The sequence below is a fragment of the Rattus norvegicus genome, chromosome 5 (assembly GCF_036323735.1).
Source record: "Rattus norvegicus strain BN/NHsdMcwi chromosome 5, GRCr8, whole genome shotgun sequence".
Lineage (NCBI taxonomy): Eukaryota > Metazoa > Chordata > Mammalia > Rodentia > Muridae > Rattus > Rattus norvegicus.
The window spans coordinates 105795951-105822500 of NC_086023.1; the positions used below are offsets into that span (position 1 = coordinate 105795951).

The 26550-nt window shown below is 42.1% G+C and overlaps 1 protein-coding gene across 7 annotated transcripts in view; it reads left to right on the forward strand.

The window, feature by feature from the left end:
- The window catches only part of Adamtsl1 (ADAMTS-like 1), a 955322-nt gene that overhangs the window by 785480 nt on the left and 143292 nt on the right, over positions 1–26550 (forward strand). For all 7 annotated transcript variants that reach the window (XM_039111084.2, XM_039111080.2, XM_039111079.2 and 4 more), the window contains 2 exons: positions 2615–2916; positions 15602–15731. In XM_039111084.2, the coding sequence (XP_038967012.1) occupies positions 2615–2916; positions 15602–15731 (432 nt within the window). The remainder of the gene's footprint in view (positions 1–2614; positions 2917–15601; positions 15732–26550) is intronic.

A 26550-nucleotide genomic window follows, 5' to 3' on the forward strand; every position in this document is an offset into this window, starting at 1 on the left:
GGTAAAGTAGATGTTTATTTGCCTTTTTTTTAAGAGGCAGAGGGTATTTTACTGCTATTCACTCTACCATCCATATAGTCAAAAGTTCTCTGACATATATATATGTGCATATTTACATATTCTTTATCATTTAAAAACCCTACTTTAAAAAAAAATCAACTCTTGGCTACTGTAGGTTCCCTGGGCTTTTGTATGTTTGGGGATAACATTAGTCAGAGTCTAAAGACACTAAATGCAAACGTAGTCATTCACCTTAAAGGCAAAGAGAACTGAGGAGACTCTGTGTGTGTGTGTGTGTGTGTGTGTGTGTGTGTGTGTGTGTGTGTGTGTGTGTGTGTAGTTTATTTGTATAATATATAGACATACAGAGAGAGGGGGAGGGAAAGAAAGTAAGTTTGGGAACCGTCTATGAATCTCAAAGTGTTTGGCCTTTCTAGCAAATATTCTGTTCTTATAGTAGGGATTGAAAATAGTGTATTGGCCAGATCCAGATCCTTTCATAAGCATCCCCTGGCCACTACCCATACCCAGTTTCTGCAGCTAAAGTTTCATTGGAACATAGTCCCACTCATCCACTGACTCATTCCTTCCAATGATGGCAGACATGAGTGGCTGCAACAGAGTCTGCAAAGCATGCAAACTCAAAATGATTTTCTCACTTAGCCCTTTACAGAAAAAGCTTGCTGACTCTGCTCCACTGCCATAGTCACAGAAGAAGTCTATTATCGGTAGCACAAGAATAGTCCTTACTGTATAGTCCATAGGGCACAGTTTGAGTTCTTGCCATCTCTCTTGCTCTAGAACAAAATAAGGTGCTGCGTTTTTTAAGGAGCATTACCCCATTACTCTGCGGTCAAGTGCTTTCTTATATGCAAAGTGACTTGATATGAATCTCCCATTACGCCAGCACCATGGCTGTAAAATCCAGGGCTGTGTCTTTATCGTCATTGTTATGCCAGGAGCCAGGCAGGTGTACCTGAATGTGCAATCAGAGAGTTAAAGTGATTCTGACACTAGATTTCAGTTTTATACTTCAAAAACGTTCATGTGGGTGGCATTATTTAAAGGAGGAAAACATTGAGATCTTTTGGGGTGTCTCTACATCCGATGACAAAGAAAAAACAAAGGGGTATGATATTGGTGTGAAAAATTCTTGAGGTTCATCCTGAGTGGTCATTCCATCCATGTTTACCCTTCTGATGGGTGTTCTGGTGACCTTTGCACTCTCCAAGTAGATGAATGGGTCTTCCAAGATATCGGGAATGAGTCTCTTTTGGAAGGGTCTTTTTACCATGCTTCCAAATAGTGTATGTGCTTTGGGTAGGACTGTCCTCCAGGGCAGAATGACCAAGTCTGTCCCTCAGAAGGCCAATCTCAGACGCAGGGAGCATCTCCGTTGTGTCATCAATGACTGGTTTGCTGCTAGAGTGTCAGTTTCCCTGAACTAGCTGTGAACCATCTGCACTTGCTGAGGTTTAATGCCGTAAGTTTTTTACCAAGTTCTTTATTTTCGGGCCAAAGACATGGTTAAGAAGCCAGGTCCGCCTGCCTCTTCAGCATGCCTCCCTGTGAGGAAGCAGAAGGATCATGGCCGTGCGTGTGTGTGTGTGTGTGTGTGTGTGTGTGTGTGTGTGTGTGTGTGTGTAATTATCCCAAAGTTCTTTCTCCAAATTATTATACTAACTTTTAAGAAAATGTTAATGGCTCCCTCTGGGCATTTTCCCTAAGACCTCTCAAGGCCACTGAAGTTACAGCCATGGTTGATTAATGAGGAGCAAAAGCTTTTTTGGGAATTCGGATATTTTCATACATTCTAGAGAAAGTCAAGAAAGGAAAAAAAAAAAGAAAAAAAAGAACCCAAGTTCTTCCTAGTGTAGCTCCTTTCCAGGGGTGGGGGCGGAGGACGTGGAACAAACGTGTATGGCTGCAGAACCTCTTGTTTACTGTAACATGCCTGTGGCTTTCAGTTTGAGTGTGGCTTTCTATGTGATATAAAAAGACATGAGTTCAGACGGATTCAAAGAATGTGTGAGGGAAAAGGCAGAGCCGCGCTTGGAAACTTAAAAAAAAAAAAAACAAAAAAAAAACAAACAAAAAAAAACCTCCTTATGCATAAAAATAAATCCTGGGAAGCATCCTGAACACAAGCAAGGAAAAGTTACAGATATGAGCTCCAAACTAAGAGAAAACTCTTCCCAAATATCTCTGAGGGCTTGTTTTCGTTGTCGTTTTTAGCATCAGTGTTAGTCTGGTGTAAGAAAAGCCAGCATCCTACGAGAGGCACAAGTGCTGGGATTTAGAGCGAGGAGGAGACCCACCAATGTCCCGCTGCCTCTGAGGGTGCAGAGCAGTGAGCGAGCAGGTGGTCTGCGGCGGGAATATCTTACAGCTGGGAGTTCACATGACACTCTCGAAACACGCACTCCAGAATCAGTGGCCAATGAGCTCATGAACTAAAGTGAAGCTGCCAGCGCAGGACTGGGTGGAGGATCCCTGAGCACATCCTGGTACAGCTCTGGGCCCCAGAGTCAGGTGCGATGCAGTCCCTCACAGCTCCCCTGGCTTCCTGCCTGGGGCTTCTCATCCTGGCCTCTTGTTTGCTTACCAACTGCAGGTTCATCCCAGAAGCTTGGTCTGCCTGTACTGTCACCTGTGGCATGGGAACCCAGGTGCGAACAATAAGATGCCAGGTGCTCCTGCCTTTCTCTCAGTCTGTGGCTGACCTGCCTGCGGATGAATGCGAAGGGCCCAAGCCAGCATCGCAACGTGCCTGTTATGCGGGACCGTGCAACGGGGAAACTCCCGAATTTAACCCAGATAATGGAGACGGACTCTTGGGTGGCCTGCAGGACCTGGACGAGCTGTATGACTGGGAATATGAGGGCTTCACCAAGTGCTCTGAGTCATGTGGAGGAGGTAAGGAGGGGAGTCTAGATGAGAGCCTGCCATCTTCCCCGGCTTCTTCTGTCCCTGCATGCAACTCTATCAGGTAACTGTGAAGAAAGGAGAGGCAGCCATTCCAAACGTAAAACATCCAGAATGAAACCCTGATGGATTTCTTTCGTCCCGAGAGGCTTTCACAGTCAGCCCTGAGCAGCCAGCACAACTGATGACATGGCTTGCAGCTGTCATTCCAATGTCTTGTTCTCAACGTTCAGTTTTGTTTGTCCCTTTTTGGAGGTGCTTTTGGGGCGAAAGGAAACCCCGCTGCAGCACATTCTACTGTTCTCAAGAACATAATAGAGCCCCTAAGATTTATTCAGCTAGTTTTACAACTAAAGGAGGGTGTTTAAAGTCAACAAACACCATGCATAACAGGAGCGAGCGAGCGAGCGAGAGAGAGAGAGAGAGAGAGAGAGAGAACAAGTGAGAGACAGAGAGACAGAGAGATAGACAGAGACAGAGACACAGAGATACAGAGAGAGACACAGACACAGAGAGACAGAGAGAGAAACACAGAGAGAAGAAACAGAGAGACAGACAGAGAGAGAGAGAGAGAGAGAGAGAGAGAGAGAGAGAGCAAGCAGTGACCAAGGCAGATCTGCTCATTCTGTAAGAGGAAAATCAGGATGCAGAGAAGCAGGGGGACTTTTCCATCTCTCACAGCTAGTAATGATAGCACTGGGCCCCAGCCAAGGCTTCTGTTTTCTGTCGTCATTCAGTCTTCCTATCATACAATACCTTGTCTAGGCTCATACGGAATCCCTGAAGCTTTCTTATTATGAATATTATTTAGTAGCAAATGTTTACATATATTTTCACCTCATTCCCTTGGGCGTATTCCATGATACTCTAGAAATAACTTCAGCAATGTTGACATTAATGTATCAATGATGACCAATAACTGCATAAGTTTATGGAGTAGTGAATGATTTTGATGTACATGTTGAAGGAAGATTATAACCAAGCTAATTAATCCCTTCAGTGGTTCTTGAGGGAGGCCTCGGAAGTGTGTGCGGTTGCACTAATCTGTATGGGCATGGATAGAGAAACCAGGAGGTGATGTCAGGAGTCTTCCTGAATTACTTCTCCACCGTGTGTTTGAGCCAGTCTCTCCCAGAACCAGGAGCAGGCTGCTTCAGCTAGACTGGCTGGCTCTGGGATCCACTGTCTCTGCACCCCAGTGTTGTAGCCACCGGCACGTGCTTCCAAGTTCAATCTTTTAGTGTGTGCTGTCGATCTGAACTTGGATGCTTATGCTCACGCTGGGTCATCTGCCCCACTCCTTCAGTGATCAGTTAGAATGTTTGTTATAAAATGGAGTGTGCTAGGGAAATCAGTTAATCCCATGCCTCCCCATTGTGAACAAATACATTATTAGACTGATATTCCAACTCTTGGACACATCAGTCCCGAGAGAGGTTTTGACAGGTGACAGAGTACAGATCGATTCTCCACTAAAATCTTAGTGAGCGGTGAGGTTCCACATGACCAGCAAAGATTTTATTCAACCAGTGTGAGGGTGCGGGGTGAGATGGGGGACAGTCAAATAGTTTCCCCAAACTGTTTTCAAAAGCATGACATTTGGGGAACTCTTTTAAAAGCATCTTTTGTTCTGGTTGAGAATGTAAGACTAAATGTGCCCACATTGTCCATTCACACGGGCTTGAAAGGGAATGACTGCTGCTATCAAAGAATGTACTTTCCTCTAGCAGCTCTTTTTAAACATTTAATAGTTCTGATCTCAGGGTTCTTGTTTGTTTGCACATCTTCCGATTTCAAGCCCTGGATCATTGGAGTGTTTTAATGGAGAGCCCTGGTATTTTAAAATCGAAATTCTTCCAAATGACTCTAGGAGAGAGCTTCCTGGAACTCAGCTAATGTGCCGTATTCACTTGCTGTGGTCTCTGACGGTGCCCTCTCTTCTCATGCCTAATGAGGGAGACGTGTTAAATACACTTTGTGTCTCTCTGAGCTCCTAAAGGAGCTAAGAGGTCAGGGGAAAGTCTGCATGTAGTTGGTAGTTGTTGTTGCTTCTTTTATTTTGTGCTTTGCTTTTAAGACAGGGTATCACCATCTAACCCAGGCTGTCCTTGAACTTGTATAAACTCAACCCTAGCCTCCTGAGTGCTGGTATCACAGCCTACAGCATGATACCCAAGTGCTTTGTCAGACACAAGGAATGACTCACAGTTCCAATGGTTGTGTTTGTATCTTCAAACTCCATGATTACCTGAATTGAATGTTTCAATCATATATATACATGGCATGATGATATATATTTTTTCAAATCACCATTTGGCAGTAACATTTTATTGTATTATCAACTTTGATCTTCCACCAAAGTAAAACTCACAAGACTATATATATTTTTAATCACTATTGCTGAAACCAATTTAAAATGTGCAGTATTAATAAACAGATTTTTAAGTCAGGTGGAGTTCTAGAGCTAGCCAGGCTAATTTTATTGTTTCTACAATCTGAAGAGATGAAATCGGATAGAACAAAGGTAATCTTTCACCTAGCAGAAGGAGGAACTAGTTAAGTGTTTTCAATCCGTAGCTGGTAACTCAGGCTCACAGAGCTGTCATATATATGTATGTGTGTGTGTATATATATATATATATATATATACACATGTGTGTACATATATGTGTGTATGTATATATGTACATGTGTATATGTGTGTATGCATATATATGTATATGTATATATATGAGAAACCATGGTGTGTTTCAAGAGGCATTTGTTTTTGAATATATATTATATATTATATACTGTGGTTTCTCGATTATGGTTCTCAGTTATAAATCAAGCCTGGAATTTTTGAGGAGGTAGGATAATAATAGGATACATAAATACCCAGATACCTTTATCTCTAAGAATCTAACTCTTCTACTGACAAACCAGGAGTTTAAAAATGAATTTAGAGGGTATATGTGGAAAAGATTAATTTCAAGAATATTCAGCAGAAACAATTGAGAAATAAGATTTAGATGTTTGATATACAATTGATCTCTACCTATAGAAACTGAAAGGTTTTGTATGACATAAATTGTTCTTCATTTATACCCAAGAGAGGACAGAGTTCCTAAAATGTCCTAGGTTTTTAACTGTCGACAACTGAGCACAATGTGCCAAGGTAATATATTTACACCTAAAATGTTAGAGTTGGAAATTCCAAAGTGGTGAAAATATGCTTGGGTTATGTGTTCCATATGATGCCCATATGCACTAACAAATCACTTCACTATATGGAGCATGTATATTTTCAAATCACCGCTTGGCAGTGACACTTCATTGTATTATCAACTTTGATCTTCCACCAAAATAAAACTCACAAGATTACATATATTTTTAATCACTCTTGCTGAAACCAACTTACAGTGCACAGTATTAACAAACATATTTTAAATCAGGTGGAGTTCTAGAGCCAGCCAGGCTAATTTTATTGTTTCTACAATCTGAAGAGATGAAATTGGATAGAACAAAGGTAATCTTTCACCTAGCAGAAGGAGGAACCAGAGGAACTAGTTAAGTGCTTTCAATCCGTAGCTGGTGACTCAGGCTCACAGAGCTGTCATCAAATATCATGCAACAATCATACAATTCTGGGAGATATAAACACAGAAAGGTTCACCTGCTCAAAGATGAAAGCCCTCAAACCTGTGAATGGTGTCCTACCACCCCCTATACATTGTGCTGTAATCTCCTATGAGTAGATTGATGGATGTGGTTCAGAAAGGCCATTCTGCATCTAAGCAGCACTGAAGTATTAACTTCCTAGATGTCAAAGCAACTTGGAAGTCTAGCTTAGGAAAAAATGGGGAACTGGCTTCAGCAGACTTTAGGGTGACATTTTGGACTGGTTGCTACTTTTCCTTCTCACTCCTCTCTTTTCCTTTTGGGGAGAACTCCTCTGTTGGTATTTACTGTGATTGAACACAGGTTCTCCATTACGTTTGCAATATTAGTTTCAGGGGACCCTTGAGGCTGCTCAGTGGATAAGAGGGCTTGTTATGCAAACATGAGGGCCTGAGTTCAGATCACTGAGTTCATACGGAAGCTCAGTGTGTTTGAGTAACTGCTGGTCTGTAATCTCAGAACTGTGCGGTGAGGGGACAGGATTGCTGACTGACAGCCCAGCTACAGGCTCAGTGAGAGTGAGGCATTCCCTGTCTCAGAGAAATGGGGCAGGGAATAATAGAGCAGAACACCCAACATCCTCATCTGGTATCTGCATATGTACTAGCAAACCCAAGTGTACATACCACACACATACACTACACTCTCACACATACATGAACATACATGATATTTATGGGTCCAAGACTCTGTTAGCCCTCCTCCAAGGAGCAGGAACTTTGCCTTCCTCCCAGTGCCAGCAGTACTGGGAGCACAGTGCCCTTTCCCATTCTTTCCACACCACCCATTTCAGGGCAGCACCTCCCTCCGTGGTCCTTTCCTCCTGCATCCCATCCCTCCCCTTTCAGTCTGCTTCCCTCTCTGTTTAGACTGCCCTGCCCATTAGTTTACTCATCCTAGGGAAATGAACTATGTTAATCACGGGGTTGGCCCACCTAAGAATATCCAGGCAACTGACGCTATGGCAAAAGAGACTTAATACACAGTGTTGCAGAGTCTAGTGCATTGTTTTATAATTCCTTAGATTAAAACTTAGTAACTCTGGAGTGCCAGCCTGTGGTTTCCCTATAGGTGCTTTTTATCTGTCATGATTAGTGCTCTGCAGAAGTAATAGTTGGACTTTTTTTAATTGGATATTTTTATTTACATTTCAAATGTTATTCCCTTTCCCAGTTTCCCGTCCATAAACCCCCATCCCATCCCCCGCTCTGAGGGAGATTGTAGGGTTATGGGGTCCCGTGTCTGCTCTGCTCAGGGCACAGCCACTCAGGAAGACAGGACAAAGGTAGTTTACCATGCTTACATGCTTACCCCGCCCTGTGGCTCCGGGGGTGGGAAGCACAGTCCAAGGTGCAGGATAGCCAGAGCTGGCTCGTGGGTCCCCAGGCCTGCAGTGAGGCCAAGGCTATCTGGTTCTCAGGCTTGCAGGCATCCAGGTACCTCTAGAAGCCACAGAAGAGCTGGATCTAGCCCGGAACCAGGGGGTGGAGTAAAGAGGGGAAGCTCCAGCTGGTCTGTAGGGGAGACCTTAGCTTGACAGCAGCAGTAGCAGCAGCAGCAGCAGCAGCAGCAGCAGCAGCAGCAGCAGCAGCAGCAGCAGCAGCCTGCAGGCTTGGCTTGGATGGCTTAGCATGGCAGTGGCTGTGGCTGGGAGCACAGGAGAGGCCTTCTACAGGAGATTAGATGGCAGCTTTGTAGGTGAAGGCCTTCTCCATGACTCCCCACGGCAGATCCTGATGAAAAGAGACAGTCTATGGTTTTGAGGCATTTGTTGTCATTGCAGAAAGTGGATATGTAAAACCATATCCCAGGTCTCAGGGTAGGTCTAAGGTTAAATACCTTTTGCAGGGTGGGGTGTCTGGGGAGGAGACTTATTGGCTAGCCCTCCAAGCCTTTAGGTACCTCATTAAAATGGAAATCTGTCTTGAGCCTACATGACATGTGGTCATATCCTCTACGCATGGAGGCCCTTGGAGCATTGCCCTGACGTGACTGATGTCCACAAATCTATGCATGGCTGCAGCTAGTGACAGGGACCTGGACTGGAATCAGGTGAAGTGCTTACTATCCCTGCTGGGTTTCCAGGTTTTCTAGCCCTAGCTCAACCAAGAACCAGGCTGCCTTTCATGGTCCCACAGGAGATTACCGATGTCCTGCAGAAATCTTGCCTTTTGTACCCCCACTCCTTGCCATCTTGGAAGGGCTCATGTTCTATAAACAGAGGTCTCCAAGTAGAAACAAGTTCCAGCCCTCACACACCTAAAGCAGGTACTTTCATGTAGGGCACATGACAAGATCTCTGGTCACTCACTGCCTCGGGGTTCTTGGAGACCACCCCAGTTTCATAAAGCCCCAATATGTTTTCTAGAATCTCTAAAATGCTATCAAGTAGACGCGTTAGTAGAAAGTGTCTTATTTATTATCAAGTTAGCATACATGTGTTGGCTTTCATCGTGGTGTCCATATACATGCCATTCTCCTCTACTCTTAATTGCTCCTGTCCCCTCCCCATCTTTTCCCTATCCCTCATCTTCCAGCCAGTTCCCTTTCTTCCTCCAGCTAGTCCCCCTTTCTGTTTTTATATGTGTAACCAAGTACTCTCCTTCCCACCCCTCTGAAAATCTATTCCTCCCCTTCCTCAATTTGTAACATACAAATATATAGATACACACATGTATATGATGCACATACACATGCAAGAGAGAGTGAAAGGGAATCCACATATGTGAGAAAATACATGATATCTGTCTTTTGGAGACTGGCTTGTTTCGTTTAACATAGTGATTTCCAGTTACATCCATTGTCTCACAAATACGATGATTGTATTTTTTTTATGGCTGTCTAAAATTCCACTGTTACATGCAACACATTTTCTTAGCTGTTTGTTGATTAATAGCTATCCCAGTTTCACTTCCTGGCTATTATAGGGCAGCTATAAACACAATATGCAAGTCTCTCAAAGGCACGCCTGGGTACAGCCTCTGGTTATGTACCCAAGAATGGCACAGCTAGACGATGTTTTTGTTTTCAGTGTTTTGAGGAACTTCCACACTACTTTCCATAGTGACTGCACAAGTTTTCATTCCCACCAGAAGTGAATAAAGGTTCTTCCTTCTCCACATACTCATCAGCATTCATTGTCATTTGGCTTTTGGTGAAAGATATTCTGATTGGAGTAAAATAGAACCTTAAAGCAGTTCTAATTTACATTTCTGATGGCTAAGGGTATTTAACATTGTTCAGGCATTTATTGGCACCACCTCCTCCTCCTCCTCTCCCTCCTCCTCTTTTCTCATCTGTCATCCTTTTTAGTTGTATGTGGTATGAGTGGATGTGTATGGATGCTTGAATGCTGTGTGCTCATTGATGCACATAAGTACTGTGATGTGCACTCAGGTGTCAGAAGATGAGTTTGGGAGTTGTTTTTACCTTCTATCTTGTTTCTGCCACTTTGCCATGCAATCCAACTCTCTCGCAAGCTTACAGCAATTCTCCTCTCCACTCATCTCAATATAGGAACACTGGGATTACAGATGCATGCTGCCACCTCTGGCTTTTTCCATGGCCCCCAGGAACCTGAACTTGAGTCGTTAGATCTTCCTGGCAAGCACCTCTAAGCACTGAGCTCTCTCTCTCCAGCCATATATTTCTTCTGTAGAGGACACCCATTCATTTCATTGTCTCGTTTGTTGATAGCAGTTTAGTTGTATGTATGTTTAATTTTTGCCACTCTCTGTCTATCTTTACTATTAATCCCTGCCTGGTATACAGTTTTCAAGGATTTGTTTCATTTTCTGTGCTATTGGAAATCTATTCAGAAATTCTTGCGTATACCTATATCTTGAAGTACTTCACCTGTAAACTTTCTAACCCTACATTAAGGTCTTTGATCTATTTTGAATGATTTTTCTCTACCATGATTATCGCGTTTTTCTCAACACATTTAAGACACTGTCTTTTCTCCAACGGATAGTTGTTATACCTTTGTCAAAAAAATCAAGTTTCTATAACCTTGTGGCCTTATTTCTGGGTCCTCTGTTCTGTTCTACTGGAATGCTGGTCTGGTTCTGTGACAGTGTAAAGCTGCCTTTATTGGTATGTAATTTGAGATTGGGCACTGTGACACCTTCAGTGTTCTTTCTACTAAGGAATATTTTAGTGATTAGGGCCTCTGGTGGTTGCATATGAAACCTAGGATTGTGTTTTACATTTCTATGGACATTGTCACTTGAATTTTCATGGGAATTGGATTGAATCTGTAAACCACATTAATACAGCTATTTTTACAATTTTAAATATTGATCTATAGAGGTATGAATTCTTTGTCTCTTCTAAGGATTTTACTGTGGAGGGTTGCTCACCCATTTTGTTAGATGTATTCCTAGATGTTTTACTCCTTGTAAAAGCTGTTGTGTGTGTGATGGTTAGAGCATCATTTCTAGCATAACACAGCTCTAGATTCTTCATGTAACAGTAAGCATGGCTGTTAGTGTTTCCATCACTATGACATTTTCAAAGGAGAACAGTTTTACTTTGGCTCACGGTTTAAGGGATTCAGTCCATAATTAGCATCCTGTCATATGCCTGTAGTGAGGTGGGGTGTCATGGCAACAGGACCAGGAGGCATAGAAAATGTATTCTTAGCATCCTCAGGGTAGGGAAAGGCTGATGTATCTTTGCAGGGCATACTCCCAGTGACCCACTTCTTCCCCTACCCCTGGCCATCATCTATGATTCTATCAAAGGTACTCAGTGATTAGGCCCAGAAAGTGTGTTGTTTTTTAGGCTTTTGATTCTTACCCTTTGAGACAGGGCCTCACTCTGTTAACCACACTGGCCAAGAACTCATGGTGAGCATATGTAGCAGTCTGGCCTCATACTAGCAGCAGTCTGCCTACTTACTTTCCTGTGTTCTGGGTCTATAGTCATGAGCTATTGCACCCAGCAAGGTTATAGATAATTTGTTTGGTCTGGTTACCTACTGTGCCATGCGGCACTCCCTATGCATTAAATTATCACATTTTGGCAGTAGTGGCTCTAGGCTTGATGGCATTTTGAAAGTATTTTAACAGCAGTGGTAGCAGCCTCAGGATTCAATACTGCTCCCTTCAGCTGGCAACCAAAGCCCCAGTTCATGAGCCTTCGGGGGATAAAACCATAACAGTAAGCTGCATGCAGTAGCTTGCCATCACGGCTTTAAGAATCCTATACCATCCCCTTGGGAATCACAGATGGGAGCAACAATACCTTGTGATCTGTTTAGCTGTGTCGTCATGCCATGAATTTGCAGATTCGGAGACCTGCCCACAGTTGCCATTACATACCATGACAGAATGATTCGAATATCCATAAATCTTAACCGTTTCACATGGATCTGGCCATCACAAATTAAAGAAAATTTGAAAGTCATAAAAGCTTAGGGGCAAAGGAATAAAATGCTGAAACGGCCATGTCCTAGGCATGACAAATACCACAAACTATGAAGGACAAAAATAAAATCTTAGATGGAAGGAAACCAATTTGGATTCTGGTTTTACAGTGCCACTTATTAAATGATGCTCTTGCTTGGTGACCTGGGTCACTGTAACATTGAGTTGGTTTTACAGTGCCACTTATTAAATGATGCTCTTGCTTGGTGACCTGGGTCACTGTAACATTGAGTTGGTTTTACAGTGCCACTTATTAAATGATGCTCTTGCTTGGTGACCTGGGTCACTGTAACATTGAGTTGGGAAGCATTCTCTTGTCTGAGAGACTCAGAGAAATCAAGGGTAGATAGGAGAAAACTAACAAGCAGTAGGTATTTATATTCTGTTAGGTATCATTTTGTGAAATAATATGAGAGAGAGACGGGGGAGAGAAAATGGACTTCCATATATAAGTTATAACTATATACAACGTTCTAAGAATAGATCTATATACTTAGATATGGGTATCTTGCATATGGCTCAAAGCAAATTAGCAGGAATGTCTTGTCTCGCCACTTCCCTTAAACTGCATGCTGCTGAAATGAATCCAGACAAATGTCTAGGTTATTTGTGAAGATGTCTAGGGAGGCAGATATGACAGACTCTTGGTATTTTTAAGTGTTAATGCTGTCAGTGAGTTCTTAGAGCCTCAGACATACCTCACCATTCAGCAACCACGTGACCTCGGGAAAGTCTTTTCATGCTTCTAAGCCTTAGTTTCCATTTCTGTAACTAGGATTTAAATAGTGTTTGCCTCATAGACTTGCAGAGAGAATGAATGATGTATGCTAAGTGCTACAGTATCTGGACCATAGTGAACACTGTACATGTTAGATGTTACAACTCCAGGCAATAGAATAAAATGTCTGTTCAGTGGACTCATTTGAATGGCTTATGCTCCATGAAAGTCTCCACAAGGTACTCTGGACCATCTTGAGTTATCTACCCAGTAACCTTTATCAGTCACTGCTCAAAACACTATGCTAATGCCATCTAGGTTGTCCAGATATCTATGGGTATATTGTTTTCTATGGTTATAGTCACTATGCACTCTATGTATTGTTTCAACTTCCAAAGTTGTCCTAAGTCAATGAAGAAATTAAACAGAATCAAAACAAAGCCAGCAGGAACAGAGCCATTGATGTAAAGACACAGGAACAGAGCAGCGTATAGAATGCTGCACAGTGAAATGTGATATCATACCCCTCTTTCATTAAAATATCTCTCCTTCACTAAAATACAATGTTTGGTATTGGATCTCTGAGGATCTCATCTCATTTGTTGGTTTGTTAATGGTTACCCTCTTGCTCTGTTCTGCTCCTTGTACACTAAATTATCAGTGGCTATATAGTCTGGTAGCATTTTCTTAATTTTTTTTGATATTAAAATATAAGTACACCATATACCCTTCCTTCTCTTCAACTTTTCCCATGCATCTTCCCTTGATCTGTCTCAAATTCATGGTCTCTATTTCTTTAACATACACTACTTACACACAAAATATGTATGTGTGTTTATGCGTATGTCTATTCCTAAACATATAAATACAACCTGCTCAGTTTTTATAAAGTTACCATATTTTATGATTTCAGGGCTGAATACCACTTAGTATTAATTCATTGGGGTCTTTTCTCTAGGAAAAGACCAGTTCTCTTTCTCTTAGTTACCTGTAGTTCTTTGTCTAGAGTTGAAAGCCTATTAGATTTCCTCCTTATGTTAGCGTGTCTATCGGTGTTGGTTTTATTTGGGTAAAATTTAGGCATGTTGATAAGACTTTTTGTTTTTAGGTTCTCTGATATTTCTGGGAGACAATATCTCAAACTTCTGTTCTTCTGGGCTTTACAATCTTTTCAGCCCCTCTTCACTATGATTCCTGAGCCTTACGGCAAGTAATGTGTTTTGGATGTATTAATTGGGGCTAGGCACCACACATTTTGATTGGTTGTGATTTTCTGCGATGATCTCCGTCTGTTGCAAGGAGACATTTCTTTGATTAGGGGAGAGACCTATACCTATCTGTGGGTAGAAGGATAAATATTTAGAACATAGTTAGGAATTATGTGGCACTAATAGGTTCTCTACCAAATTCATGATTTCACTAACTCCCATTTCTAGTATCGGGCATGACTTTACTGTTGGTGAGCAGGTCTTCAGTCCAGTTAGAGCTCTTGGTTACCATCATTATTGTACTCCTAGAGTTACCATGCTTATGCTAATCATTGTTTTAGTTTGTGGGCATCATGGTGGAATAGCATTATCTATTACTTCCCTCCCTTTAAAGCTTGCATACCACCTTCTGTTTCCATGAAAACTAGTCATCAGGGAGGAGGTTTTCAGAACAGAAGTGGCGGAGATCATCTCAGCTATGAGTCCAAAGAACATATTTATTTCAATGTCTAGGAAGCAAACAAGAACAATAGCAATAGCCTATGTTTGGAGAGCCTCTTGGACAACCCTGACCAACAATTTTAAATGGGGTTTCTCATGCCTAGTGTTTGGATTTTCGTAAATATTCTGTGGATACTGAGGGAAGCATTGTCAGTCCAGATGAGAAATTTTCATTTAAACTATTATGTAATTTTTGGTAGATATTAATAATTCATTGACCTTTTCAGACATCATTATTATTTTACACTCCCTCCTTTTTCTGTACTAATCTCCCCGCTTACTAATTAAATCCCCCCATTTTTCATGTCCTCTTTAAATTAGTTGTACCGGTTGTGCCCCCTTCTATCTCTCCCCCATTTCCCTGCGCTGGCAGCAGTTCCTGCCCTGGTCCGACAGCTACTCCAAGTTATATACTCACATTTGAAGGTTTGAAAGTACGGACTTCAGTTGCGAGAGAACATGGTTGTTTCTAGGTTACTTCCATCAATGTGATCTTCTCTAGTTCTAGCCCTTTGCCTGCAAAATCCGTGATATTCTTTTCAACCAAATAGCATTCCATTCTGTAGGCATACCACATTGTCATTAGTCATTCATCAGTTAAGGACATTTAGGTTGTTTCCATTTCCTAGGTGTCGTGAATGAAGGAGCAATGAGAATAGCTGAGCCAGCAAATGTCTGGGATGGACTGGGAGGTTGAGTCCTTCTGGCATATGCTAAGGAGTGGTATAGCTGGGTCATGTGGTAGATTTATTTTTTTAACATTTTCAACACTAACTTCAGGAGTTGCTGCACTGCCTGATAGCATTGTTAAAGCATTGTTTTCAGAAGGTTACCTTCCTCGAGAGGTATACAGAGAGAGGTCAGAGGCTCATGAATTCCTCCTTTCCGGTGGAATAATTACTTTTAAAGAGTTGTGATGCCTGAGTACAAACCCAGGGCTTTGTTCAGACTGAGCAATCACCTAACCACTGAGCTATACTCCCAGCCCTAGATCAAGTGATGCTTAACAAGAATGGCAGCACTGTGCTTCAAACTGTAGCCTCTAATGTGGAGTGAGAGTCCCACCGATCAGAGACCTCCCACCAGCTGCCTGTCTACACTTCATCACCCCAACACACACCCAGTCTGCACTCTGGCCTGACAGTGTGATTTGTACACAGGTGTCCAGGAGGCTGTGGTGAGCTGCCTGAACAAACAGACCCGGGAGCTCGCTGATGAGAACCTGTGTGTGACCAGCCGACGGCCCCCACAGCTCCTGAAATCCTGTAACTTGGATCCCTGCCCAGCAAGGTAAGGGATGTATTGCTGCCCTGCCAACCAGGAGCATGTGCTGAACTGGGTGCATCTCTCTATGGGTAACAGAGGAATGCTTATTGTTACCCAGTGTTTTGAAAACCAATTAGCGTCAGTTCAAACTTCTAGTCAAATCCACTTAAATTTAATTGAAAGCAGGGCCCTGGAATTCTATCCCAATCAATGGTCATATAGTCCAGAGGCTCCATGCACTGAGCAAATGTACAGCATGGATGTTATACGCATGTAGCATTCTGCTGCTTTCCCTTAAAGTGAAAATGAACTGACCACAGACTTCATGCTCTATGCTACATTTTAGCCCGTATCCCAAAGCCTTGAACCATAATAATAAACTGGCTTTCAAATCACAGAGTATACGGTACTGAAGCATCTGGGTGGTATAATTGACCCACTGTGAAATCTGTGTGCACACAGAATACAGATTCACTCTAGCATGCTCGGGGGCGGGTGTGTATCATTCCACATGCATAAAATCAATTAAAGCATTTCATTGTTTAGCCTTGCCTGTGTCTCATTATCGCCCAACCTTGAGTCTTTGCTAACCAATCCAATCACTGCTTTGGTCCACATGATTTTATGGTGTCTCAGGAAATTTGCCTTTTAGATACTATTTTTTGGAGCAAATCGCCTCTATGATTCTGGTTTGGATGAGATATGTTTGAGGTACTAAAGCCAGACTTGCAAATCTACAGATGCATTGAGGGATGGTATTGGATAAGGTCATGTCCTAGATATGAAAGGCATCTTGCTTCTGAATAATTCTCATTTCTCTGCAAAATATGAGTCACTATACTGTTTTCAGGTGCTAACAGTAGCTTGCTGGTAAAGCGTGTGTGCCAACTGTCTTCTTTCTCAGCCAGCTCCAGTAGATTCCTTACGTTTTTGGACTTGAAAGAAACAGATTCCAGCCTTCTCCAATCACATGACACAGCTCCATGGTGATTTTCTGGTCCCCATAGTTGTTCCATGTATTGATCTGAATGCCAAAACTGAACTTTCCCCTTCAAATATAGAAGTGACATTGGCCAGCTGTGCCACATCCTCCAGAGCCAGCCACTTGCCTAGAATAGTACCCCACCCATCAGAACAACAGCCAGGAAAACAGAGTCAAGAGCTAGGCAGAGAGAAGCAGAAAAAGAGAAGCTAGATCCAGTGTGTTAAATCCCAAGCAAGTATGTAGCATGGCTGCTATCTGCATGTGTCCCTGGGCCAACTATTTCAAACTCTCCACTGTCTGAGTGTGTGACCCAATGACTTTTGTTGATTAGAAAAGAATACAAATTCCTCTACTTATTACACAGAGCAGAGGAGTCTCCCATATTACTATGTAATTACTTATTACATAGAGCAGAGGAGTCTCCCATATTAAAAGAAGGCTGCTAGGCACTTGGCTAGATGGTCAACAGGGTTGGGTCTCATCCTATCTGTCACCATCTAGCTATGTAGCCTTAGCAAGTTAACTGCTCTCTCTTTTTCCCCATGAATGAAATTACTGGACAAGTCAACACAAGGTTGCCATGTCCCATGCAAATATCCAGCAATTATTCATTATCCCATAGGCAGAAGCCTCATACAACTATCAGCTCTTCTGGGTGGTCAACTGCTGTCCTTTATATCCTGTTCCTTTGCCATCATTAGGAAATTAGACGTGTCTTTTTAGCACATTCCACTGCTATGATGAGCTAAGGCAAGGCCAAGGAGTCAGTACTTGGATTGGAAGAAAGTTGCTGGCATGTGTATCTACTGAATCCATTCTTTCTGTGATCAGAAAATTATTATCATTATTATTGTTATTATTATTATTGTTGTTGTTGTTGTTGTTATTAAAAACATACACAAGTATGTTTTCTCATTCTCAAAGGGCTAAGATTAATTTAGATAAGATTAATTTACCTTGCTCTTTTTTAACTGATTCTCCTGTAGACTATTTGGGATACCTTCAGAGCAGCCCTCTCTTCCTGATCCCCTTGGATACACATTTTGTTTGATAGAGATGAAGTCATATGCACTTCTCTACAACCTCAGTCCAGTCAGAGGTCATTATGATCTTCAGTTCATCGTTCTTCAGCAAGCTTCTGTGTTCCCTGTGTGTTTTGTTGTACCCTATGGTGGGTCTAATCTTCCTACACAGCCTTTTATGCTCTTGGTCTTCGCTGAAATCCACGTGCTTTTTTGAAAAAAGAAAACCTCAGCATTCCTATGGAACATACAGAAATGTTTCAAGTCTTCACTTCTTTGTCTGTGAAGAGACTTGGGACTAAGATATGCTGCCCTCCTTGAGGAGTTGTCAATGCTCATGATTGCCAGTGAGGAAACTACAGTCTCACCTATGCAGGGACCAATGCTATAGCATTCAGTGCACCAAAGGCCTCTGGCTTTCTGGAGCAGCTTCTGAGACCCACATGAGGTCCTTCTGGTTTCTTCTGTGTGAAACTGAGTTTGCATCAGAAGCACATGTCTGACTTTTGCCAGTGCTCCCACGTGCAGCTTTCAGGCCTGGTCACTCACAGCAGGAGAGGCACATTCCAGACTGGAAGGACCTTTTCTAGCTTTTATGAATATTTCTGAGTACATATGTGTGCATGTGTACAATGTTTATCCTCTTTAAATAGCTTTGATAAGACAGTAGTTTCTATTGAAGGGGCTAGATTTTAAAGTCCTTGCTTTTTTGTTTTATGTTTTGATCCTTCTCTCTTGATATCTATGATCTAGGAACCAACAGGTGGCAGGTGATTGCTCACCTGGAGGCCACGTTTGTAATTTGCAAGGTTTAGACCATTCTGTGAATGAAAGCCCAAAGGTATCACAGCTATTTCGATCCTCTCTAGCCCTCTTCTCCATCTTCCAGGTGATGTTTGAAATGACACTATTAGGTTCCTTTTCATAAACACAAGGCCTTAATTGTCAAATTGAAATATAAATATGATTATAGCATTTATGTTATCACGTGTATACAGAAAAATATACTCAAAGTAAAGGATACAAGGTAGGCACTGATGGAAGGGACAGGGACAAAGAGGCGGTTGCTGGCAATGGCCAATAGAAAGGTTGCTTCTGGGAGGGCAGGGATCAGTCTGTGGAGGAAATATATTTATTTCTTTTCAACCTTGCCTAAAATTGGCCATAAAACATTGGATGCAATTTTGCTTATAAGCCATCAGTGAGAACTTTCTTCAAAGTTGATAGGAAAGGAGTTATTTTCATAGAGAAGGACACTTTTGTGCATGTTTAACACTAAGAAATTTGAGTCTCAGAAGTTATATCATCTTCCCCATTGTGCCATCAGTGAGTGAGTTTGGATCGGAGAAGATTTTAAAAAGAAGCCAAGAGCCCTTGTGGGGAAAGATGTCAGTTTCTGTACCCAATTTATTAAAAAGCAAAACATTCTGGGTGTTCTAATAATGTAATTAGCTCATGAAGAGAACTATCCTTTAAAACTCAGGGGAATAGCAAGGAAGAGAAGGTAAAAAGATGGGGGGAGTCAGAGGATCAAAATGGCTGCTGTGAGATAACGTCTTTGACGCTTTGATGCATGTCAGGGATGCTGCAGTCATGAACTCTCAATGGTATAGTTGCCTGCACATAACCTGCCCTGCACATAACCATACCAAGCAACATGCCATTATGTATGGGGGAACAGTTTGTAAGGCCTTACCCCTGGGTGAGGAACTAGAGGTAATCAATAGATGCTGAGGGAAAGAGAATCAGTTTTCTCTAGACAGAAACCCCTGATAGGTTTTCTAATCCTAAGTGGTCAGTTCTAAACACATGTACATCCAAACAACGCTAACTAGGCCCAGTAGATCATGTGTGCATGTGTGTGTGTGTGTGTGTGTGTGTGTGTGTGTGTGTGTGTGTGTGTATAAAACAATCTAACAATAATAATTATAGAAGAGGTCATGAATTCAGGATTGGGTGAGGGGACATGAGAAGAACTGGAAGAGGAAAGAAGGGTAGAAATGATGTAATTACAGTGTATTCAGGCACAAAATTCTTAAAACAAAAGATTTTTTTTAACCCCTTAACCACAGCAGTAGTAATCTGGGCAGGAAAGTAATCCCCCACCTTTTACCTGCTTGGTCACTTTGCCCACCCTTTCTTGCCCAGAGATACATTCAAGACTACTTTCCATGGATCTATATACCTCTGTAAACTACACAAATATACAAGGCTCTGACATTTGTAAACAAGATCTTACTGCATTTACTGCTCAGAAGGTTCAAGTTTTCACTTAGCACCACCCACTATAAAGCGTTCTTATCCCTGAGACACTCAGAAGGACAAGCAAATAGATGCAGACATGTGGCCCAAGCCTCTTTGGCTACTTGTCACTGACCTTTGAAAGGCTATAGACGTCTTAAGATCTTCATTTTCTTAGTTAGAATGGAATAACATTTTAGAATGCTGGGTATAGTGAGTCACAACTACAGCTTTAGTACGTAAGGGACCGAGGCAAGTGGATTGCCATGGAGTTGAGGTAGACCTGGGCTATACAGTGAGTTCCAGGCCAGCATAGGCTACAGGATGAGACTCTGTCAATAACAACAACAGTGACGGGATCTGTGCTGGGGTGTAACTCAGTGTCAGGGTGTTTGACTTGCATATATAAGGCCCTGGTTTCAATACCCTGTACCCCTACTACATACACACACACACACACACACACACACACACACACACTGCCAGGTATAAAGACACAAGCCTAAAATCCCAGAACTCATTTATCGAATCAGAAGGATCGTGGATTCCAGGCCTGCCTAAGTTATCTGAGCACCTAACTCTGCCTCAAAAATTAAAAATGAAGAGAAATCAAAATCACAATCGTCACTCAGAGAAATGTGTAGTTATCTTTTAGTTTTGCCGAGAAACAATAGTCATAATTTCCATGAGAGCATGATATTTTTAAATTCAAGACTTAAATTCGATTAGGTTTGAGCTAAGTCTTAATAAATAAGTTACTATCTCCCTGGTTTATAAGAGCAGTGACATGAGCAGCCAAAGAAAACCAGAAAGCACTACTTTTTAAAAAAATGTATGACTGTTATTAATTATAAGCATTTGATAGCTCGGCCAGTGTGTGTTGAAAAGATTTGGTAAGTGTATGTGGAGGAGGGGAACAGAGTCAGCAATGAAAGCCAGATGGCTGAAAATGAAGGAAATTCCAGGCAATTTCTGCAGCTTTGTTCTAACATACTTCTTAAACTAAACTTTTATTTCTGTGCAACAGAGAACAGCTGAGTGGTGCCGGGGAGATAAACAGTGGAGGGGGAGCTCCTAATTCCAGGAATGGTATTTAGTCTCTTCCCTGTCCCTCTCTCCACCCCCTGTGCTAGCCCTAATCTCTTTGCTCAGTCCTAGGACCCTTCTGAGAAGCAATAAGAATAAAAGAAGCTGAGAATCCTTATTTACAGGGAATGCTGGGGTCACAGAGTCCCCTCTTTAAAGGCAGACCAGAACACCCACTTTATTGTGCACTAACAAGACCCATGCACACTGACAGCACGTGATTTCCAACTTCAACTTTTCTTTTATATTCACTTAAAATGGCCAGAGTGAAAAGTGTCGCCTTTTAAGACAGCCATGTTTTCATTGAGTTGATGACACTTTCAAAGCATCGCAGGCACCCTGATCCTGTTTTAAGGGCTGCTATTTCAACATGCTCTCTACAGATTGGTTTGTCTTCTGCTGGTCCCTAAAGCTTCCATATGCTGCTGCTTTTCAGCTCTGTCCACACCAACGTTTAAATTCATAAAGCAAAAGCACACCAAAGCTCGCCAGCATCCGCAGACATTAAGTCCAGATTCGGAGGCCATGTTCAGATGTCTTTGGAGTAAAACTCTTACTACCATGCCTTCTCTGGCATACCCTGGTGTATCTTCCACATTTTCCCTTTCTCCTACTGATGGGCAGATTACAACAGAGCGCCATGCTTCTTAATTGTTAGACTCATTGGTTAGTGAGCCTGGGCTGCTTCTTCACCAGGAATGTTAGAACTGTTTCAGTGACATTTTGATGTCAACAAAAATAAAAATAGCATTGTGGTGAGGCTAAAATTACTTTGTATACCTAGATTTCAATTTCGTGGAGCTAGAGAGAAAATAAAACAACAAAATGTACCTTCTAAACATGTTACCTGAAAGAGTAGATGATCCATTCTAAAAAGGGTGCAAACAACAGCTTCGAGGAAACCCATCCATCCAGTCTGAAGAAGGAAGTCTTTTCTGGTTTCTTAACACCTAAATCATTAGACCACACAACCCAGCCTAAACACCATGAAGCCTTTATACAGACCATCGACTGCTGTTAAGTTTCTGCCCCAAAGCTAAAGCAGGGAGGTTATTTACATTTAAATTCTGAAACAGTAAAAATGAAACAGACAGGTATCTTCATGCCCAGCAGGCTTCAGGTACCAGTCATCAGAATGAACAGAACACAAAACCTCTTCTTGAAGATGTCACCTGTTAACATCAAAACCTCAAACCTGAAAACCTCAAAACACCAATGGTTCAGAGGGAACTTGTGGCCTCAAGGCGGCTTATTTCTCCAGGAGGTAGAGCCCATGCTGAATGAAAAAGCATAAAGGTGGGATCCATCCAGGGGAAGGAAAGAGAACATGGTTCAGCCCAAAGGAAAGGACAAGAAGTAGGTGCCATAAAGAACAAGCAGGGGCCACACCCATGGAGGCCTAGGGTCCTGAAGGTGCTTGGGCTGTATTTCCTATAGTAAGTGGAGCTCAATGGAGAAGTTTAAACAGGGTCATAAAAAGGCCAGTTTTGCTTGGATAAAGATGTCCCATACTGACCACCCAAGACAATAAAAGTCATAGCTAGCTTTTATTACCACCTATGTATCGCAATTGTTTCTCATGTAGAATCAGAGATGGTACAGTCTGTGTAATATTTTCATTGACAAAAAGCAGTGCAAATGCCAGCATTTTGTTTGCTCCCTCCAGTAATCCAGTTTGTGCTACTGAGCCTGTCAGCCTGACGGGATAATGGTGCCACAGGTAAGGGAATCACAGAGGAAGTCATGATCAAGCTAGCTAATGTCACTTGATCACTGAGGCCCTCTCAGCACTAGCATCCTGAGATCCTTCAAAGATAAGGATTATATTTCTTACAGAATCAAAGTTTTGCAAATAAGAAAGAAAATATGCATGGGTTGTATTAGAAGAAGAAAAAAAAAAACACCTGGAATCACATTTAACACAGAGAAACATCTCTGCACAAAAAAGGAACAGCTTCCTTGATAAAGAACCATAACTGTACTGAGAATGCCATTTCACCTTTCATATGAGGCACTTAGCTCTGGCATTCAGGCCTTGAGGACAGCTAGAGACTGAAATGGTAAATGTTTTCACAGTACCTTAATTACATTTGTATGCGAGCAAAGAATATAAAACACCTCGCATCCCTCCACTGAGAAGTTCATGATGCCCTTAGAGATAATCAGAATTTCTCTTTGTTCAACCTCCATTGAATAAGTACCTATTGACTGTTTCCTGTGCCAGGCATTGTGCTGTGGTCACAGTAATGGACAAAACCTGCTGTGTTCTCTGAAGCTGGGAATGCCAGTTCTTAGAGCTGGTCAAGGCCTTTTCTTTTGTGACTATTTCTTCGTTTGTTTGAAATTTTGTTTTGTTTTGCTTTGGTGCTTCAATTCTATCCGGGGCCCTAATCATACCATGCATGCTCAGTACAACTGAGTTAACCTCAGATGCACATATTTTAAACCCTGATGTAATGATGAAACATTGGGAGTTTTATAGATCAGAAATCTTACTACTTATAAATCAGTTAACAGAACTGAACTGGCACCTTGAAAAGGAAGGCATTTTTTGGCTTTCCCTACCATAGATTTCAAAAGTCCCAGAGTTAATGGCAGTCAAAGATTTCCCAAGGTTTTTGGACACTATTTGAACCTGTAACAATATTGAAACTTAAGGACTAATTAAATGCTTTCTTTTACTAGAGTTGTCTTGATCATGGTGTCTCTTTACAACAATGAAACAGTGGCTAAGAGGAGACTTGGCAATGCTAAATATCCGCATCAGAAAAGGGAAGATTCCTTAAACCGGGGGGGGGGGGGGGGGGGGGGGGGGGGGGGGGAAGGATGGCTGGGACTTTGGGTTCAAACAAACACTGTGGCTGTTATTTTCCTCATGACCTACCTGTCAAAGACAATCATTCTGACAACAGGGGTGGGGGCATTGTAAGGATAAGCCAATGAAGCTCTCTGCTGACCTCTACAGCAGTCAGGAAACAAGGAACTTCTTCCCAACCCCTAAGCCCTAAGCTATGGTCTAAGACTTTGTGCTTCTTTCCTACTTATTGTAGTTTTCCCAAAAAATGTCTTAACCAAGTAATGATAGGAACAAAGTTAAGGGAACCTATGAATAGAATATCCCATAGCCTATGGGGCCCATTCTTATTCAAACCACCACAGTGTTTGTCCTGAATAGAAAAAGGTGGCCATACTTGAAAAGGAAGCAGGTCTCCATAGTGTCTACAAGTTTTTCAGAAGATGGAACCTTTTGGGACAATACATTTGACATTGTTACTTAAGCTGATAATGTGTATTTTAAACACCTTAATGAGATGAAGAAATGGGAACAAAGAACACAGAGATTTCAGTATCCCTGACTTAGGCACTGTTCTATTGTTGTAAAGAGACAACAGGACCAAGGCAACTCTTTTAAAAATGGAGGGGGGGCGTTTTATTGGGAGATTGCTTACAGTTTCAGAGGGTTAGTCCATTCTTATCGTGGAGCAATAAATGAGAGCTACATTCCAATCCACGGGGTGGGGGGGGGGAGAGAGAGAGAGAGAGAGAGAGAGAGAGAGAGAGAGAGAGAGAGAGAAAGGGGAGCAGACAGAGAAAGACAAAGAAAAGGAGAGACAGAAACAGAAAGATAGATAGAGAGAAAGAAAAGGAGACAAAGACAGAGAGAGAGGCAGAGAAAGAGAGAGAGAGAGAGCGTGCGCGCCTTGTGTGGGCTTTTGAAACCTCAAAGCCTGCCCCCAGTGATGTACTTCCTCCACCAAGACCACACCTTCTAATCCTTCTAATCCTATCAAAGAGTTCCACTCCCTCATGACTAAACATTCATATACATAAATCTACTTCGGGAGTCATTCTTACTCAAATCAAACCACCAGAAGCCCTGAACATAGTAATATCTTAGGAACTACAACAAAGGGGGCAGGGAGTCCTTTTGGCAAGTAAGATGACAGCAGAAAATGAGTAATGCTATCCTGACAGAGAATCCTAAGATAAGTCAGAACAAAATGAGGTTTGTATTAACTGTGGTATTCCTAGCTGGTTGTCTCCACAAACACATATGGGAGTGAATAAGGTAGGTAGAAAGAAAAATAAAATAATGTAGAGCGGGGGAACAAGGAAAATCCAACTGTGGTATAGCCAATAGCCTGAGCCTACCTTTGAGTCAGATACAGTTTTCTAATGCCTACATCTGCTTGGCGCAATCAATATATCAGACATGGTGTTTCAGTCACTCTTTGTGTCTGTGATGAAATTACCATGACCTAAAGCAACTGCTTAAAGAGCTTGCTTTGGTTTATGGTTCCAGAGAGCTAAAGACCATAAAAGCAGAGAAAGCATTTCTGCCAGCAGGAAACTGCCTGATCGCACCTTTATTCACAACACAGGAAGAACAGAGGGAAAACAGGAAGTACGGTGAGCATATTAGCCTTACAGCCCGCCGCCAGTGATGTAATTCCTCCACTGTGGTGGCATCTCCTAAATGTTCTATACCCTCTGCAAACACTGCTACCAGCTACGAGACGAGATGAGTGCCGAATACATGAGCCAATGGTGCTCATTAAAGCCCCCCGTATCAGGTGTGGTGCCAGTCTCTTAATATGTGCTATAGTATCCAATTTCCCTGTAAATTTATGATGATCCTATTCTTGTCCTGCCTTAGAGCTAAATAAGTCTTTAGAGCAGTTGTTCTCAGCCTTCCTAACGCTGAGACCCTTTAATACAGTTCTACATGCTGTGGTGATGACCGGCCATGAAAGTATTTCACTGCTACTTCATAACTGTAATTTTGCTATTATGACTTGTAATGTAAATATCTGATATACTGAATATCTGATATGAGAGCCCTAAGGGGGTTGAGGACCATATGCTGACAACCACTGCTTTAGAGAGACATATAACCCCCAAATGGCAGGTCCAGATTTGGCTCAGGGTATAGGAGGATTGGAGGGAGAGAAAACTGTGGTCAGAATATGATGTATGAGAAAAGAAAAAAATAAAGGACTGAGCTTGGGGGTCAGTTCTTCCCTTTATTTATGATAGATATAGACCTATCCATCACTCCCCTGTTTCAGACAATCCATGTAGGCCCAGGAATTACTCTGAGAAAAGTATCAATATTAGTTGCCTGTAGCCCATAACCCAGTAAAGATCACAAACAAGTCACAAGGTTTACTTTCTTCATCTCGCACTTCTAGTTACAAGTACGGACAGAGTGCAGCTCCTGGAGAGGGCTTGCGCTGAATGGGATAGAGTCAAAGCTTCAGCCGAGCCAGCACTTCTCAGGGCGAAGCCAAACCCTTAGGAAATGAAGCGTGTAAAAGGAGCTCAAGTAGACCTAAGTGAATCCTCTAAAACCAATGCTGACTCATTAAGCACAGAGCTCCTTTCCCTTAAAAAAAGAGAAAGAAGAAAGAGATCCTGAGTCACAGAGAAAGATGCAGCCGAGGCTTGCAAATCTGGAAGATGCTGTGGACTGTCTTGGGGCTTTGAAGTTTTGCTCTGCTGTTACAAC